This window comes from Vitis riparia, unplaced genomic scaffold (genome assembly GCF_004353265.1).
Source record: "Vitis riparia cultivar Riparia Gloire de Montpellier isolate 1030 unplaced genomic scaffold, EGFV_Vit.rip_1.0 scaffold611_pilon_pilon, whole genome shotgun sequence".
Classification (NCBI taxonomy): Eukaryota; Viridiplantae; Streptophyta; class Magnoliopsida; order Vitales; family Vitaceae; genus Vitis; species Vitis riparia.
This window is the reverse complement of record NW_023269710.1, coordinates 151811-171888: the sequence shown is the minus strand read 5'-3', so window position 1 is coordinate 171888 and position 20078 is coordinate 151811. Positions and strand designations below refer to the sequence as shown.

General features: G+C 36.5%; 1 protein-coding gene across 4 annotated transcripts; it reads right to left on the bottom strand.

The window, feature by feature from the left end:
- Positions 1–15655: 15655 nt before the first annotated feature.
- On the bottom strand, positions 15656–19832 carry LOC117910107 (putative pentatricopeptide repeat-containing protein At1g31840). Of its 4 annotated transcripts, none has more exons than XR_004650542.1 (2): positions 16899–19832; positions 15656–15752 (listed from the first exon to the last, which is right to left on the bottom strand). XR_004650542.1 is itself a non-coding variant. In XM_034824166.1 (2 exons), exon 2 carries the CDS (start codon positions 19028–19030, stop codon positions 17024–17026), a length of 2007 nt encoding a protein of 668 aa, XP_034680057.1. In that variant the 5' UTR covers positions 19031–19037; positions 19117–19206; the 3' UTR covers positions 16691–17023. The 4 variants fall into 4 exon arrangements, 2 of the variants coding, with proteins under 2 accessions (XP_034680057.1, XP_034680055.1); XR_004650541.1 differs by lacking the exon at positions 15656–15752 and adding an exon at positions 16569–16583; XM_034824166.1 differs by lacking the exon at positions 15656–15752 and having other exon boundaries at positions 16691–19037; positions 19117–19206.
- Positions 19833–20078: the final 246 nt, after the last annotated feature.

Sequence of the window (20078 nt, the reverse complement as noted above, 5' to 3'; positions counted from 1 at the left end):
CTATAAATGATTTTGCAGATTTTTAAAAATGTTTCCTGAATTTTACTAAATATATAATTTTTTATTAAAAATATTTTTTAGGCTAAAAATACTTCCTAGAATCACTACCAAATGGAATTTTAATGCACCATGGAAGAAAGACTCTTAGCTGATTCCCAAAATTTTGAGAAAAAGAAAATGTTGAGGAAAAATAAAAGGGAAAAAAGAGGGAAAAAAAAATTAAAGATAGATTTCAAATCAATAAATCATTTTTATTTTCTATTTTAAACTCATTCATTTTATTTTATTTCTTCTATATAAAAAATGAAATAATTTAAATATATATAAGTTTTTAACTAATTTTGTTTATGTTTTATTTTATTTTTTTGTATTTTTTATGCTAAAATTAAATATGGGAATTTTTTTTTTTAACTTGCATCTTTTGAGAACCAATGATAACAATACTCGTTTTGAAAAAATAATATGAAAATACTTTGTGAAATAAGATTGGGAAGTTTAAGTTGAAGTCATTTTAAAAGTAACATATCAAACACTTATGAGTGTGTTTGTTAATAATTTCAGGAAGTATATTCTTTTTAACACTTAAAATTTTTATCTTTCAAGTATTAGAAAAACTAGAAACGTTTCTTAAAATCACTGTCAAACATACCCTTATTTTAAGAAAATAATAAAATATTGTTTTAAAAAATAAGCAAGTAAAAAATAAATCTAACTTTTAGTGGCATCTAGGAGAGAGAGAAAATTATACTAATCTTAGTATAAAGATGGTGCATAAAAATAATTAATGAATTAATCATAGGTTTTGCCACTTGATACGTATATTTATAGGAGGTGATGTCACTAATGACCATGTTAATTAGTGACAAAAATAACATGACAAGCTTAAGCGATGACCTAATCACATACCAATTTTTTCATTAACAAATTCAAATATCATATTTAAAATGAGGTATCTTTGACTTGCAATTTGTTAGTAAGTGACGACATGATGTCAAATACTTTATTTTAAGTTTTAGAAATCATCGATACAATGTTTTGTGAAAATTACTATAATTTCAAAAGAAAAAAAAAGATCGTTATTCTTAGAAAATATTAATGCAATTAAGATGTGGGATTATGAAAAAGAGACGTTATCGAGAAATATAATATTACTTATCATTTTACACCATATTAAATTTAGGGTTATCTATGAACTTGAGACACTACAAATTGGGGTTTGTTTGTACAAACCATGGCTTGGGAATTAGAGGTCTCGGGTTTAACTTTATTTAAAATTTACTCGATCGAATTTATTAAACCCTATACTCATTATATAGAAAAATGGTAACATTATTGTTAAAATACGAGCATTAAACATATATTTAAAGTCTATGTTTCGAAGGGTGATGATAAGATGAGACCATACAAAAAATACAAGCAACATGGATTAACTTAATATTATCGATCAAGTACTCAAAATTAAGTATCAAGTCAAACCCTAAAACGGCATAATTCCGAGGAATATCTAGGGTTTGTAATTGATTAAACAAGTTTAAATGTCGATATTTGTTTAATTAAAGTTTATAATGATGGAGATGTGTGTGGAGCCAGCTCTAACCTACTTTGAAAATGATGAGAGAATCAAGAGTGTTTATATATTCATAGTGACTTCTCTAATTAACTTTGTTTAATTATTGTTTTACCGAAGCTTGGTTTCTTCCCCTTAATCTATAGATGATAATGGCTTCATTTATGCTTTTTAATATTAAATTTTTATCTTATGGAAAAATACAAAATTCTTCAATAATTCAAAGGGTATGATGGCTTCACTATCAATGAATTTGGGGAAGGGCTTGATTGACACATACCATTTGAATAATATTATTTATTCTAACTTTGTTTAAAAAATAATAATAAAAATAAAAAAATAAAAAATATCCACAGCCCCTTTTTTTTGTTTTGGTTTTTAAATTAAGAATTTGGTAAAGAAATTTAAAAAAAAATTTTAAAAAAAAATTCTAATTACTAAACCTCTATTTGGAGCACAAAAATATTTTATCTAAAAGAAAATATATTTATATCTTGTTTGATAATTGTTTTTTAAAACAGTTTTTTGTTATACAAAACAAAAACATAGGATAATATGTGTGATAATTAACAAATAGAAATAGTTTTATATTCTTATCAACAAAAAATCTTTTTAAGTTGTTTTTAGTCATTTTTCATGGACTTTTAAAAAATAATTATATAAAATAAAAATAAGAAAAAATATATAATTAAAATTTTATCCATTCTTGAATTATTTAATCTTTATATAGAAGAGAAAAAAAAATAATGAGTTTGAAATAACATATAAAATATTTTTATTGATTTTAAATGAATATTTTTTTGGTGTTTTTCACTTTTTCTCTTCATTTTTTTCCTTCGCACTTTCTCTCACATTTTCCGGAAACCAAACATGGCCTAAAAATTAGTTGAAAACTTAAACATTTTTAGATTTGTATTATTTATATGGAAATAAGAGATTAATAAATTTGAAGAGCCATTTCATAAAAAAATTATTGAGTTAAAATTTTTTTTTTTAATTTCGATTTTTTTTTTTTCTTTTTGATTTGAAAATTTAAAAATATAATACAAACTCAGAATCATCTTACACAACAGGCTACAGCCAACAAAACCCAGAGCCTTTTCACCCGCTCCGCCACTCCACAAAAAGGATGATGAAATCCTGACATCTAGTTTAATATTTCCAACCTCAGCAGGGTAAGATTAACAACAAAATTCATATCCAAGACACGTATTCCTGCTGAGAATCACCCATCTACAAGGTCCAGAAGGCACCTCCAGCCTGGAAAACTAAAAAGCTCCAACTCCTCAGCTTCCCAGTACTAGAGATTTTCCCAGAAAATTGGCTGGACCTTCTCAAGAGACGATGGGTATCCATAAAAACCTGTTTGTTTGTTTTCAGATCATTACTCTTCACAACAGCTTTGAAAATAGGATATTTTCTTAGCTGATGTAAACAGAGTTGGCAGAATAATCACCTGGGTTACTCTGCTTGAGTGCCTGGGAAATTGGCGTTGAGAAATCGCCTATGAGAAACAAAGAAAGTTCAAGAGCAACAGTGAAAGGCCGAACATGAAATATTCAAAGAGTTTGTTGCAACATACAAATATGCCCTCAAAGGAAGCTTATAAATCTACTTATAGAAAACGGAGCATTAGATATGCTTTCATGTTCAGACAAAATCCAGTTTTTAGCGTTTAAGCTACCATACTGTCACATCTACTACTGCTGCACCCATTGATATTAGGTCAGGTTTTGCCCAGCTCAGTTTGGTAATACGTGTGTATGTACTGATCTAACAGCATCAAGTGTGGAAAAAGGGCCAGGACATTTGGGTGTTGAAGGACAAGTTGTACAACATGCTGAGCAGTTGCAAGCAGATGCGGATACAGATACACTTAAACAGTCCACCTAAGATCTTTGAACATAGAAGAGGTTATGCAAAGAATATTAGAGGCCCTTTTCAGTTGGATAAAGAAGTAAAACCACTAGTTTTCATAGTTTGTTTTTGCAAAATGATTATGATTCTTCTCAGCTCTGCTATGTCATTCCCAACTCCTAGAAGGCATTGTCAAGAAATTTGGTTCTATGAAAAATCTGGCTCCTACTATTGAGGGAAGAGAATGCGGTGTTCAGATTGGTTTTCCAGTCCCAGATTATGTACGTAGACTGAATCAGATCACAAAGAAGATTGATATGTACCAAGCTATTGGCGAACTGGTCCACCAAAGACGAGGAAAAAGAATCACTTGAGACTGAAAAGTGAAAACTATCATTAAATATGAAGATTCATAAGCTGCTGAGCCTGCTTGAGATGGGTTCATGGCCTAGATTAATGAGCAGTGCTGCATGGAGCAATAAATCAGAGAATCATAAACTATAGAAGCATAGATCTTCACTTGGGGCGATTAATCTCTTCAGAGGGTTACTGGTCAAGTTGGTGGCCCCTTACCTACCAGCCATACCAGGTCACAGTTTTGGGATCCAGCAATGGAGGAGGCTTCTAGTAATTTTGATGGGTGGAAGGAAGATGACCTATCTTCAGAGGGAAGGACCGCATTGATTCGGGTCTATTAAAGCATATATTAGCTTGTTTGTACAAACCGCTTGGGAATTAGAGGTGTCGGGTTTAACTTTATTTAAAATTTACTCGACCGAATTTATTAAACCCTATACTCATTATATAGAAAAATGGAAACATTATTGTTAAAATACGAGCATTAAACATATATTTGAAGTCTATGTTTCGAAGGATGATGATAAGATGAGACAATGCAAAAAATACAAGCAACATGAATTAACTTAAAATTATCAATCTCATCAATGTTAAGTACTCAAAATTATCAAGTCAAACCCTAAAACGGCATAATTTCGAGGAATATCTAGGGTTTGTATTTGACTAAACAAGTTTAAATGTCGACATTTGTTTAATTAAAGTTTATAATGATGGAGATGTGTGTGGAGCCGGCTCTAGCCTACTTTGGAAATGATGAGAGAATCAAGAGTGTTTATATATTCATAGTGACATCTCTAATTAACTTAGTTTAATTATTGTTTTACCAAAGCTTGGTTTCTTCCCCTTAATCTATAGATGCTAATGGCTTCATTTGTGCTTTTTAATATTAAATTTTTATCTTATGGAAAAATTCAGCTTCCCAAATTCTTCAATAATTCAAAGGGTATGATGGCTTCACTATCAATGAATTTGGGGAAGGGCTTGATTGACACATACCATTTGAATAATATTCTTTATTCTAACTTTTGTAAATAATAATAATAATAATAATAAATAATAAAAAATAAAAATATTCACAACCCCTTTTTTTGTTTTGGTTTTTAAATTAAGAATTTAGTAAAGAAATTTTAAAAATAATTTTAAAAAAAATCTAATTACTAAACCTCTATTTGGAGCACAAAAATATTGTATCTAAAAGAAAGTATATTTATATCTTGTTTGATAATTTTTAAAAAAAATAATTTTCTATTATACAAAACAAAAACATAAGATGATACGTGTGATAATTAGAAAATAGAAATGGTTTTATATTCTTATCAACAAAAATATTTTTTTAAGTTGTTTTCAGTCATTTTTCATGGACTTTTAAAAATAATTATAATATATATATATATATATATAATTAAAATTAGTTAAAAATTTATACATCTAAGAATGATTTAATCTTTACATAAAAGAGAAAAAAAAATAAGAAAAATGGGTTTGAAATAACATATAAAATAATATATTAATTTTAAATTCATTTTTTAGTTTTTTCACTTTTTCTCTCTATTTTCTTTTCCTTGCACTTTCCTTCACATTTTCCGGAAACCAAACATGGCCTAAAAATTAGTTGAAAACTTAACCATTTTTAGATTTGTATTATTTATATGGAAAGAAGAGATTAATAAATTTGAAGAACCATTTCATAAAAATTTATTGAGTTTAATTTTTTTTTTTTTTAAATTTCGATTTTTATTTTTTCTTTTTGATTTGAAAATTTAAAAATATAAAACAAACTCAGAATCATCTTACACTACAGGCAACGGCAAAAAAAACCCAGAGCCTTTTCACCCTCTCTGCCACTCCACAAAAAAGATGATGAAATCCTGACGTCTAGTTTAATATTTCTAACCTCAGCAGGGTAAGATTAACAACAAAATTCATGTCCAAGACACGTATTCCTGCTGAGAATCACCCATCTACAAGGTCCAGAAGGCACCTCCAGCCTGGAAAACTAAAAAGCTCCAACTCCTCAGCTTCCCAGTACTAGAGATTTTCCCAGAAAATTGGCTGGACCTCTCAAGAGACGATGGGTATCCATAAAAACCTGTTTGTTTGTTTTCAGATCATTACTCTTCACAACAACTTTGAAAATAGGATATTTTCTTAGCTGATGTAAACAGAGTTGGCAGAATAATCACCTGGGTTACTCTGCTTGAGTGCCTGGGAAATTGGCATCGAACGGCTTGCCTTGGAGATGCTTGTGGAGTGAGCCATGGAATATTTGTCTAGCCCATCAAGCCTGAAAGATAAAGTGTCCATGGAAACAGAAAGTTACCAGAAAAGGAGAGAGCAAAGTAATCAATAAAAACCCAATCCAATATCTTCAGTCCAGTATGAATGTAGTACTGAATACAAGTTCAAATGTAACATGGAATATAATGGAGCCACATAGTTCTGTTAAAAAATCCCAAATGCTCCCTCAATTAACATTTACAAAACAAGCAACAAAACAAAGGTACAAATCGCCTATGAGAAACAAAGAAAGTTCAAGAGCAACAGTGAAAGGCCGAACATGAAATATTCAAAGAGTTTGTTGCAACATACAAATATGCCCTCAAAGGAAGCTTATAAATCTACTTATAGAAAACGGAGCATTAGATATGCTTTCATGTTCAGACAAAATCAAGTTTTTAGCACTTAAGCTACCATACTGTCACATCTACTACTGCTGCACCCATTGATATTAAGTCAGGTTTTGCCCAGCTCAGTTTGGTAATACATGTGTATGTACTGATCTAACAGCATCAAGTGTGGAAAAAGGGCCAGGACATTTGGGTGTTGAAGGACAAGTTGTACAACATGATGAGCAGTTGCAAGCAGATGCAGATACAGATACACTTAAGCAGTCCACCTAAGATCTTTGAACATGGAAGAGGTTATGCAAAGAATATTAGAGGCCCTTTTCAGTTGGATAAAGAAGTAAAACCACTAGTTTTCATAGTTTGTTTTTGCAAAATGATTATGATTCTTCTCAGCTCTGCTATGTCATTCCCAACTCCTAGAAGGCATTGTCAAGAAATTTGGTTCTATGAAAAATCTGGCTCCTACTATTGAGGGAAGAGAATGCGGTGTTCAGATTGGTTTTCCAGTCCCAGATTATGTACGTAGACTGAATCAGATCACAAAGAAGATTGATATGTACCAAGCTATTGGCGAACTGGTCCACCAAAGACGAGGAAAAAGAATCACTTGAGACTGAAAAGTGAAAACTATCATTAAATATGAAGATTCATAAGCTGCTGAGCCTGCTTGAGATGGGTTCATGGCCTAGATTAACGAGCAGTGCTGCATGGAGCAATAAATCAGAGTATCATAAACTATAGAATCAAAACAGGCGTGACAAGAAGCATAGATCTTCACTTGGGGAGATTAATCTCTTCAGAGGGTTACTGGTCAAGTTGGTGGCCCCTTACCTACCAGCCATACCAGGTCACAGTTTTGGGATCCAGCAATGGAGAAGGCTTCTAGTAATTTTGATGGGTGGAAGGAAGATGACCTATCTGCAGAGGGAAGGATCACATTGATTCGGGTCTATTAAAGCATATATTAGCTTATTATTACTATTACCCTACCAGTGGGATAGATTCCAGAATGGAGAAATTCAAAAGGATTTCCTGTGGCTAATGACAGTGAGGGTCAGAAAGAACACTAGATTGGGTAGAATCAGATTTGTAGGACCAAAGCTCAGGGAATCCAGCCTTAAGTTGACTCTCTAAGAGGAATAGAGCCTTCATCTACAAGTGGTTATGGAGGTTCACAAGAAAGAAATTCCATATGGCATTAGGTGACTATGAGCATCTATGATTCACATGGTAACAGATGTGATATCAACTGTGTGATCAGGAATCCACATAGGTGTTCTTGGAAAACCATATTTCTTGTTATCAGGAATGACTAGTTTTGTTTCATGGATGGTGATGGATGACATATCAAATTTTAGGGGGACCTATGGTAGGGGAACTAGCCATTCTGCAACCCCTATCTTCATCTCCACATCATGTCTAGATCGAAAGGTTTCTTCATTGCAAGCTTTTATTCCACTTATAAGTACCATACATGGAATTTTGATGACTTATCTTTCCTTTCACTGTCTCTTCATGATTGGGATAGCCAACCCAAAGCCAAGGAACTTGGCTTGGGTGTGGGTCTTTTGTCAAAATGGAATGGGCATTATGCTATACATCTGATGAGAGACTGGGCATTATGTTAAAGAGGTCCATTTTCACTCAAATCTTTCTTCGATCCACTTTCAAGAAACGATTACTCTATTTCCTTCCCTGAAGCCAAGTTCATTCAATCAACTAAGACTCTTCCAGAAATAAGTGCCTTCATTTGGCCAACTTAGAATGTTCTACCAAGCTATGAACCTGACTGTTGCTTTGTGTGCTTGGTAAGCTGGGTGTCTTTTCCTTCCTCTGCCCCTTTGTACTGGAGTATGGCAGAGACTATTCTTTAATCAGGTTGCTCCAACACCTATAGAAACTAGTTGGTCATATCATTTCAGGAGTTCAGCTGAACTTTATGGGGAAAGCATTATGGGGCAGAGCCATCACAACCACATTATGAGCTATCTGTCTCGAGAAATTACAAGATTTTGGGATCAGAAGGAGATCAGTTTTTGACCTGGGGAAGAACACATGTTATTACCAGACACTTTGGAATCTAGGGTTATCCAAGAAGCACCTATGGAAGTTAAGCTTGAGGTTCTTTTTGGCAGGCGAACCCACATAATCTGACAACCTACCCCCTCCAGTGACTGTTATAGCACTCACATTCAACAAGTTAATACTGACAGGCACCCTGGAAAACTCCTTACTTATTGACATCCAAATTCTAGACAAATGAATACTGGTGAATGATAAGCTCTTAAAAGACGATAGAGAGAGAATCATCAGGTCATTCTCAACTCTAGTTGGGTTCAAGCTGGCCAGTGAGGCTGAGATTCTAGCTTACAAAAAAGCCTAAAGAGACAAAGCTGATGAGTTCCTTCAACATCAGGTGAAGAGGGATAACCAACAACTCATCATTGGTGTCCCAGAAGAGAAGAAGGCCATGGAAATATGATCCATGAACAAAAAGGATTTTAAATCTTCCTAGTAATATGGGTTGATTTTAAAAGAGGAATTCCCACTTCCATTCTTTTTGTTGGGAATGTCTTTCCCTTGAAATCCAATTGGATCCTCCATTTCGTCTATCTTTGTTCTCATACATTCTCCAAATTTGAAGGACACCTCATCCTTTTCTGTAGTTGAGTCCTTCTATAGATAATACAGTCATAATATCTGATAAAAGAAAAATGAAAGAAAGAATACTAGAATAATCCCCTATGCATTGAATCAGGCATTCCTGTCCAAGCAATCTTTATTAAACTGTTTTTCCTTTATATCCTTTTCACATTTTTCTAGGGCTTGTTTCATGTTTTGTTTCGCACTGTAACTATGTATGGATTCACATTTTTCATGTGTGTCCTCACTCGATGGCAGGATTTGCTTTCTTATTTGTGAAAATTTGATTTTTGAAAATTTGGAGTTGCCACTTATTTTTGTTTATATTTAAAGGGAAAACAAAATAAGAAATAAAACCCTAAGTGTGACTCCTTAAAAGGAAAAGTAGGTCTATGAAAAACCGATTATGGGTCCAAGGGTCAAGTTACCTATCAGGAAGATAGAGTGATGAACCGTAGCACCCCTCTAAGCCCTAAAATTAGGTCTCTACTAATCAAGATAAGGCAAGTATGACTATTAATTAAGAAATCAATGGATACCAAGGTAATCATAAGATATATCATATAGCTAAACAGCATAATAATGGAGAATGAATAAACAAGATGGAGGTAGGAACGTACCTTAGCAACGAACGAAAGCGCTTTCACGGAAACAAGGTTAGTGGATGATAATAAGCATAAAACATCTCATATATCATAATGGAAAGGCAAAGTCAATTAATATCAATAAGTACAAGGCATTTAGGATCAATAATAAGAGGAGAATATCATGTATGTTGGGTCCCACCACTGCCCAATTTTTTTGGCATGAATTTATTCTATAAAGTCCATCTTCCAAATGATCATGGAAGAAGGATCATAGGAATCTGAATGAAATTCCATTATTTTTTGGAATTATAGAATTTATTCATGTTTATTATAAAATCGAGAAAAATCAAGAAAAAAAAATGCATGCCAGAAGGAAATTTGGTGGCAAACAATTTATCAAAACTGGATTTTGGAGATCTAAAAAATTCTGAGGAATTAAAAGGGTAAGGAAATAAGTTGATTGAAAACAGGATTTAAAATCAAATTTAAAGCATGCAAAAAGGGGCATTATAAAACCAAGAAACTGCATGATTGGCAAAGGGACACATGTGCTTGAAAATGGCACACCAAGGTGGCCTTGCAAAGGTGGGGAAGCGAGGTTATGGAATAAGATCTGAGAAGAACAAATTTGTCTGTTGAACATGCAGGGATTACATACACCACCTGATTATTTTCTCTTCCCTCCAAACCTTGGCTACTTCAAGACAATCCATCAATTGAATCAACTTTGACATCACTTGCTTCCAATAGTGACTGCAACCTACCCCAAAGTTGTACTTGTATGCAGACTCCAATAAAAAGGTGTACCCTCTCAAAGCAGTTTTCTCAAGATATACAGTCACCAACTTTGGCAGATACAGGAGAATTTTGAAGACATTCTTGAGAATGAGTTTGTTTAGGTTCCACAGCTACTCTGTATGTCGGAGGCAAATTGATGCCTTGGAGAGCCATCCAATCAATTTCCTTGTCCCATCTTTTCCAGTCCCACCAAGCAAAAGTATAGCTAGATGTAACAGCATTCTGGTAATGGTTCCAAGGAATAGGTCTCTGAATCAAGATATCATGAATATGGGGGAAAGAGCCTGAGTCAGGCACTGAAAGTAGTTGTGCATCACCACTTTTATCCCAAGATAAATGTGAACCACACCTAAAGAAAGGGGAGCATGTGCATGAGAGATAGCATTGGAGGGTTGCCATGCATTCCCAAAGTCCTGCTCTTCTTCCTTCTCTCACGCCCCCCAAATCACCGTATTTCTGAGTCCCAAATCCACTGGTTCAATCAAACTGGACTAGGAAACATGACAAGAACCAGACCAGCAATGGGAAAATTCTGCTTGAGGTTCAAGATGTTCCATATGACTTTTCCAAAATTTCAATGCCATTTTGCCCCTCCTGACACCTGAACCAATCCAATTTAACCAAACCTTTGCAGCCAAAAAAGTCAATCCATCTCCATCCAAATTAGCGTTCAAACTGTCAGTTGCAGTTTCCTTGTCAGGAACATTGATTGCATTAGATTCTGACTCATTTCATGACCACAGGCCAGCACTAGTTATCTTAATTTGCATGAGCTGGGCTTCTGTTGTTTCAACTCTAGAGAACTCACTGGAACAATCAGGCTGTTGGACGTAATTGGTGTGCATAACAACGAGAATACAAAAAGAGTGATGGCCACAAAGGGGTAAATGTACTTGAGAGAAGCTCTGACTATGGGAGTCAGTATTTGGGAGAAGCGCTCTTGAATCCTAATGAAGGTCAGAAGGTCTGTTCTGGATCCATCCCTGCCTCTCTCTGTCAAATGAAGATAATCTGTCCAGGATTTGGATGCAAGGCCATGTTTAAGAGACTTATGCAGAATATTTATCCATAGCTCCCCACCCGAAACTTCTGCATAAGGCATCTTCCCGGTGTGAACTATCGTCTTGGGTCCATGAAATGATTCCAAACATGTGTGACTTCTCCAAAGCAAAGAGAACTTCTGCCACATGAAACCTGGCAGCATTCTCTGAGAAATATTTCCTTGGTTGTCTCTGGCTAGTGTGTGCAAATCACCTCCATGGGGCTGAACTCCATCACCAAGCAAGAGAATTCTGTGTCTTAAAATATGTATACCAGGTAGGTGGAAATGAATGATGCAAGGATTGCAATATCTCTCTCTCAGCCCATATTTTCATCATTGCAAAACTAACATCTTTCTGCCATCTCCTGTGTACCTTCAAGAACTAATAACCAATCTTTTAATTCTCTGGACACATCTGCATCATCAGGCTTTCCCAAATTCAAGAAACCATTGGTTTCCCCATCTTTGGAACTTCCATCCTCTTCCAGATCATCCTCAAGAAGAGGTGACCATTACCACGACCTTCTTCTTCAGTTCCATTGAATCCAGATAAACCCGTCTTCAACTTTGCTTTTCTGCAACAATTTCCATGCCCCTTTTCCTTGCAAGAGAGAGTGCAGTTTCCATGGGTTTGTATGGAGTTCTGCAGAGCATCATTTAGTGGGTTCACGGTGGTTCCAAACACACCATCATAATCAAACCCGTTGCAGAGCTCCTCATGCATTTTGGTCTTGTCCATCCTCACACCATAGACTACTCCTTGATTCAGATCGATGACTCTTACCTCCCAAGCCTTGAAAGTAAAGGCTGTGTTGTTCAAATCATGGACCTTGCTCCGATGATAGAAATAACTGGCTTGTTTGGGATAAGGCTAAGTATCTGTTCTCCCATTGTGCAAGCTTCACTAGATGACACTGCTCTCTGAACTCTTTGATAGCAAAAGATCATTGAGCGTTCCAATCACATTATTGTGCTGAGTAAACACAGCTCTTGGCCAATCAATCATGGAGTATGGGGCAGACCTCTAGCACTTCCACTTGGCCTACTGCTGATGGAACAACTTTCTGTTGGTTTTCATTTTTCTTTGAATTCAGGAACTGACCCCACATCTTCTAGATGCTCTCAATGCATGCAAACATTGAGATTCATGCAAGTATGGCTTCCAAGGAAGAGTGCTTCAGAGTAAAAGGATCCAGTAGAGTGATACAGTTACTAACTTTCATGTAAATCACAAGAGGATGGAGACTTCCAGCCGCAAATTCTCTAAGGAGAAAGACCAGATCCTCACGAGGCCTACTGTTCGTTTTATGCTTCTCAATAGACCAACCTGCTGCAATAAGCATATGATTGATATGGTCATGAAGAAGAGGATGAGGATCCTTCCGAGATTCTACACTTATTGCAGCAGGAGACTTGGAGATGCATTGGGAAGAGAAGTCGGTTAAACCTTAAGATTCAACAGGAGACTTTCCTGAACAAGCATTGCAAGCTGAGAACCATCCACCTTGTTAAGAGACACAGTCACACTGTCCATGTTCATGTTTAAATAGAAGATGACACAGCCTTTACCGTAACCCAGCATCACTTTAACAAAGACACATTCATTTTCTTCTGTCTTGACTTTGTTAAGCGGAGACTCATCATCTGAAGACTTTGTAGCATTTGTACTACTTCCACCAGAATTTCCCGAGCTTAGATCCAACCCAAAACCAATTAAGGCAGCAATAGTTGGTCTGTTGCAAAAGATCTCCAATTTGGACATGCGAATGCTCATCTGTATCTAAGGTTGAACACGGCTGATGCATGGAATTTGGACTCAGCATGCATGTCTCTTCATAGCTGAGAACACAGTCACTCTACTTCCTTCAACAACACAGCATGCATCCCAGCCTTAGTCGATAAATAAGATGTACCCAGGTGAGTAACCAAGGTCCTCTTGAATGCATTCACTCTCTGCATATATGTCTATCAATGCATTCCCCAAGAACAAGCCCAAAGCCATACCTCGCCATCTGATAAATCCATCAATCCACTTCCCCAGATCGAGTTCACTAGAAAACCAGAGCGAAAGAACAGAGACCAGAACAGAGGGGAACTAGAGAAAAACAAAAAAAGAAGCAAACAAACAATATATGAATAAAGAGAAGCCACATTTCCTGTGCCTTCAATGGGCTTCGACTGGTGGGAAAGATACTAGAAGATTCAAACAAGAGAAAGGCAGCCAACATCTTCAGATAACACACATGAAACAGAGCTTCGCTGAGTTCAAATAATGTTAAAAAAAAGCGAATGAAACAAAAAACAACAAGCTTATGAACAAATCAGAAATCAGCATAACTCACATGTGGTCTCTATCATCCATAACCAAACAAACAAACAAAGCCCCAAGCAGCAAAAGGAGAAGATGAAGAACATAGGAAGTGAAGATGAACAAGAAAATACCCAGAAAAAGTACCTCAGAAGTCCTCTAAGCAGCAAAGATTGCTGAACTTCTCAATGCTCTCCCTCTGGAAGACTTTCTTCCTTGCTCTCTTTTCTTTTTCGGTTTTCCTCCCTCGCCCTCTCCTTCCTCTCTGCTTGCTCTTGTTTCCTTTCCTCTTGGTCCTTCCCTGGTTTCTTTTTTTCTGACTGCTACTCAAGACACGCCCTCTTTCTAAAACAGCCCAAGAATGTCCCTGCTACATGTCCCTCTCTCCCCAAAAACCAGCAAAGAAATCACAAGCTCCTCCCTCTGTTCTTCTCCTCTCTCCCTAACTTTTTCTTGCTACTTAAGCCTCCCTCTCTCTCTCAAACAAAACCAGAGAAATCCTCCTCTCTCTCTACGTGTCCCTCTCTCTGTGCCACACTCTCTCTGTAACAAACCAGCAGCAGGTGAAATCCCATACTCCAAGGTGTCTCTTTCTGCCAGCACAAAAAGGTGTCTAGAAGCTTCCTAGGGTGGCCAAAATATGTCTGCCTAAGGACCCAAATTGAGGGGTCTGCGCTATGATACATCAACCCAAGGAGTAATCCCACAAACAAACCAAAGGGCATCAGGAGGCTAACTAGATGTTTCAGTTGGCTGCCTAGGTCCATATGCACTCTATTCCAGATATCGACTTCTACCTCTGTAAATGCTCACCAACTACTGTCTTGTCCTTTCCAAAGAAACCATCTAGGCCGTGAATCAACTTATTGAATAGGAGTGCTTTTTAGGGTATTGATTTCACAACTTGTCAAGCACCATAATTACACAGTTCAAACCATCTGTATAGATAAAAAAGTAAAAAAGTTTAAGAAGTTTCTCATCCCAACCTTCCTCCATCTTAGATTTCATACACTTCATATTCTTCAGCTTCCAACAATTAATCAGTACAAGCATTGATTGTATTAGATGATAGATGGTGTGAATGATACAATGTAGGGGGAACAAGTGCTTCAGTAATGTGACTTGTCAGTAAAACTACTACTTGTAAGTTGAATTAAGCATCTCTGGAGATGTAAATAGAATTAGAACTATTAGAACTATAAATCAAGCAGTAGAGGGCATTGAAATGTATACCTTTTGCTCTGGAAGCATTTTCTGAATTCCTCCCACTTCCAACTTGCATCCTGGAGCTCTTGCAAATGCCTAGAGTTGACCTGAATTGCTGGGACCATAACACGCTGACTGGCTGAGATTAATAATACACCAGCAGAATATTTGCTTTGTGAAGGTTATTGGGAAACTGTGCTCAATTGTGAAGGTTATTGAGAAACTGTGCCCAATTGGATTGGATTCATTGGAGTAGCGAAACCCTCTAAGTTAAGATCCACAGATCCCACATTTATTTGCAAATACCCATGATCCTTGACTTGAACAGGAGATACTTCTTGAAAGGTTCCTGATGAATCATGAATATTATTCCCTTGTCCTTCACCCAAAATATTAAACAGTACAACTTCTGAAGCACCATAGTACCCAATAGAGTTATCTTCAGCAGCTTCTTTCTCAATCTGGTTCCCATATTCCTTGCACCTAGCATTCCCTTTAGCATGCTAACAACAGAAGAAATATAATCCACATTACCCATATGTGGTTTGTTGAAAGTAGATGAAGATATGAGAAGGAGACATCAATTTTATGAATTGATTCAGAATATCACACTGAAACTATTTGGTTTTGTGAAACATCACTGAAACTATTTGGTTTTGTGAATTCTTGTTTCATTTTGTTCACACCGTGTCCAGATGCATCATTCATGGCTTCCATGCCTAGCTATGTTTGAGTGATTTGCATGGCAGTTTATCACCGCCTACAAAGCAAATGGATGATACAAAAGGTAATAATTGAAATATGAAGTATTCACACAGAAAAGAAAAGCTAAGGAGGAATAACCCATCCAACACTCTCATTCATGAATATCTGCATGCAGAGTCTTTAATTGGTTTAATATTTACAAATCTATTCTCTTTTTGCAACGGCTCTTCATGATGTGTAAGATAAGATTGTAAACAGCAGAATCACTAAGTATTGTTAATTGAAATCCCATGGATATAAGTTTTATGAACATGACAGTACATGAAATCAATTATACCTCAATCCAGAGGATCAGCTTCTTCTCATGGACTGAGAGCTATGAAACCAATGCCTACAGTTCAGATATTATATTGTCTTGAAGATGTCAGTGTACTAATGTTTCTGCAAAGAGCTCAATATACACAAACCAATGCCTACAGCTCAGATATCAGATTGTCTTGAAGATGTCGTTGAATAAACGTTTTTGCAAAGAGCTCAATATACAGAAACCTTAGCTAAATATAAATAACTAGCCTGGAATCCTCTGTTGGCAGCATTGCTATTGAAAATAAACCAACACATATCATCAGTCTTTACTCTTTTGACTAAATCCATCACTTAGTTTTATGTCAGGAAAGGAAATGATCAGTGAAAGAAATAATGGATGGATTATTACAACATCTAGTGGAAAGGTTCAATAGCCAACTGACTGAATGTTGATTGACATCACTTGAGAGATCATCTGCCACCAAAATGTTTGGTGGGAATAAGTCATCATTACTCCTCTTATTTTGAAGTATATCCCCCATGCCGCTGACTGGACAAACTAGCGAGTTCAGGGGAGATTCTGGAAATACCGTAGAATAAATTGATGCTTAGACAAGAAAATGGGATACTTAATCTAAAAATTTATGAAATAAATTGCTTTTCAAAAGGTCAAGTCAATGCAAAGCAAACAGTAAGTGAACTGCACTTATTGGAACAGCAAATCACTTGTAGTTATTCATGCATACAAAAGGTAATATTAATACAAATTCTCTCTAATCCAAGAGTATGTTTCTTTTCTTCATGTAAAACATAATCCCAGGCTATATTATTCACTATTGATTACAATGAAGAATGCATGTGCACAAAGAAATACAAGTACAGATTAGAATATTACACTAATGTCCATTGTAGCAGTAAATTTTTAGGAAGTATGAGCAGGAACTTATTCACCACATTTGCAATTTCCATTCAGACAACCATCAGCAGACTGTAATAGGAAAGATCCCGACTTCCCATCTTTCAGTTGAGTACACAATTTTTTGCCTGACTATCTTGAAAACCATACTCTGCAAGTGCTTTTTGCAAAAGATCATCTGGCATGATGCCATTTACCAACATATGATCATACAACATCATGGCTTCAGCTAATCTTCCAACCTTGCAGTAACCACGTATCAGAATCCCATAGGCTATTACATCAGGCAACAAATGCCTGCCTATAGCACATTGAAAGGCAAGTGATGCTTCCTCCATTAGCCCCTTTTTGCAAAGACCATCAATGAGGATGCTATAACTCACAATGTTTGGAGAGACTCTGTCACCGAGCATCTTTTCATAAAGCTCAAAGGCACTCTCTGTATTTTCAGTTTTAAAATAGCCATCAATTAAACAACTATATGTTAATATGTTAGGTTCAGGACCCCTTTCCAGCATAGAGGAGAATATCAACATTGCGTCGTCCATTCTACCATCCTTACAATAAGCATCAATCAAAATGGTAAAAGTAATAGCATTTGGCTTGGTCCGTCCACATTTCAGAACTTCAAAAAGTTTAATGGCCTTGGAAAATATTTTCAAAGAGCAGTAACCACATATCATTGTGTTGTATGTCACGATATCGGGTTCTAACCCATACTTAATGATTTCCCTCAATAATTCCAGCACATTCTCCACACAGCCTTCCCTGAAAAACATATTAATGAGAACATTATAAATGCAAATATCTGGAAATATTCCATTGCTTTGCATCAGCTTGAAAATCTGTAATCCAGTTGCTGGATCCCTTTTCTTGCAGAATCCATCAATGAGAGTGCAATAGATTATATGATCTGGTGAAAACCCCTTCTTCAGCAATTGGAAGAACAATGCCAATGCCTCATCCAATCTCCCTTGCTCCGCAAGCCCTCTAACAAGCACAGTGTAAGTAACTACATCTGGGATTACTTTATACATGCCCATGAGGATGTACATCTTCACACCATCCCTTGTTCGTTTCAATCTAAAACAGCCATCAATTAAGGTGTTAAACAAATAGTTATTGAGTGTTAAACCCCTTTTCACAGCTTGGAAGAAAAACCTGAGAGCCTCATCCATCATCCCTTGTCGGCTAAGACCATTTATAAGCATACTACAGACAACAACATCAGGAACGTGGCCCTTCCTTAGCATAATCCCATACAGACCAAACCCATCTCTCAAATTTTCAGATTTGCAAAAGCCATCAATGAGACTACTATAAGTCAACACTGACGGTTCTAAACCCTGTTTCAAAATCTGACCAAAGACCCCACAAGCCTCTAGGACACGATTATTTTGACATAACCCATTTATAAGAATGCTGTAAGTAACCACATTTGGAGAGATCCCTTCCTTCAACATTCTTGTATATACCTCAATTGCCTTTCCCAAATCTCCAAACCTCACATATGCATCCATAATTGAACTGAAAATCACCACATCCATCTTAACACCTCTAGCTAAAGCCATGGAGAAAAGAGAATTTCCCTCCTCCAACTTTCCTGCCCTGAAAAGACCATTAATTAAAATGCTATAAATAACCAAATCTGGAACTATGCCCTTCTCAATCATAAGATTATAAAGACTAAATGCCTCATCCAATCTCAACTCCTTACAATACACATTAATCAACGTGCTAAATGTCACCAAATTTGGGCTTGGACCACTCCTTACCATCATATCAAAGAAATCCGAAGCAACGCCTATCTGATTTCCCATGCAAAGGCCTTTCAAGCTCTTATTACAATCAACCGTCTTGGGAACTAAGCCTCTTTCAACCAATGCCCGATGAAAATTCAACCCCTTTTCAACCTCACCCCTCTTGAGAAAACTGTTGAAAACAAACTCATAGACACCTAAGCCTTTACACATCTCTTCATAATTTTCAAGAATAACATCTATGCGATCTGAATCAATCAATAAATCCAACATTTCTGATGCCGCATAATGCGAAATTGAAACTCCCATCTTAGACATCCAAGCAAAAGTATCAACAGCCCTATCAACCATGCCATTCCTACAATAACAATGCAACAAAAAGCTATAAACTGTACTCGGGTTCGAACCATAATTCCGAAAACTGCCATGAAACTCACCCAAAACCTCCAAATTCCCGAATTGCCCGACCATTCGGTCAAAAACCCGCGTTGCCGGATCAAACATTCGGTGCCGGAGCAGCACATGGGCAATGCCACAGAAGGACTGAACCGGGTGGCGCAGACCCAGAAAATTCTCAGCCCATTCAAAGAACCGGAGGGCGGAGGTGGGGTTGGAGCGGAGTTGGAAGACGACTGGTTCAAGGTGGGCGGGCTGTAGATTTGGAAGTGAACCAGAGTTGAAGAAACTGAAGTTGTTGTGGTGAAACGCCTTTGCGATTTGGTGAACCACAGTCACAGAGAAAGAAGAGTACGAGCAACGGAAATTGTGGATGGAGAAGACGTGTTTGAGGAGCTTGGGCAGTGAAGAATTCATCCTTCGGATGGTCCATTTCAGTGGTGGAGAAGTGGGTGGTTCATGGTGGCGTAGTGACCACGATGACTACAGTTGAAGAGACCTCGATGAAGGTGGAGAAGCAGGGTCACGGAGGGCAGGGACAACAGAGGAAGGTGATGGTCCAGTGACAAAAATGGCGAAGGATTGGCACTGCTGCTGGACGGGAGGACGTTTTCAGAGCTCGCAGGAGCAAAATTCCCACAAGGTCTTCAATAGTTTGGGGGCTTTGGCTCTTGTACGTTGGATTTTGGATTAGGCTTTTATAATTTGAATGAGCTTTTCGGCTAGGGTTTAAGGTTTAATAGCTTACAAGTAGCTTGGGGGCCTTGGGCTTACCGTCTCCAATGGTTGGGGGCGTTTCTGTCTGCAGGAAGAGACCGGAAGAGGGATAACCAAAATGGTTTTATTAAAATAAAGGAAATTATGATATTTTTAAAATTTTTAATAATTAAATAAAACTTACTTGCCACTTGGCAGCATTTGAAGAAGGATTATTTGGTTAAAAAAGTTTCAAAAATACCATTATCCATGAAAATAACCTTAAGTATTTTGAAAAAAACTACAA

Bases quoted from the DNA above. Each gene is read 5' to 3' on its own strand.
- LOC117910107 (XM_034824164.1), bottom strand. From the start codon at position 19,492: ATGAATTCTTCACTGCCCAAGCTCCTCAAACACGTCTTCTCCATCCAC.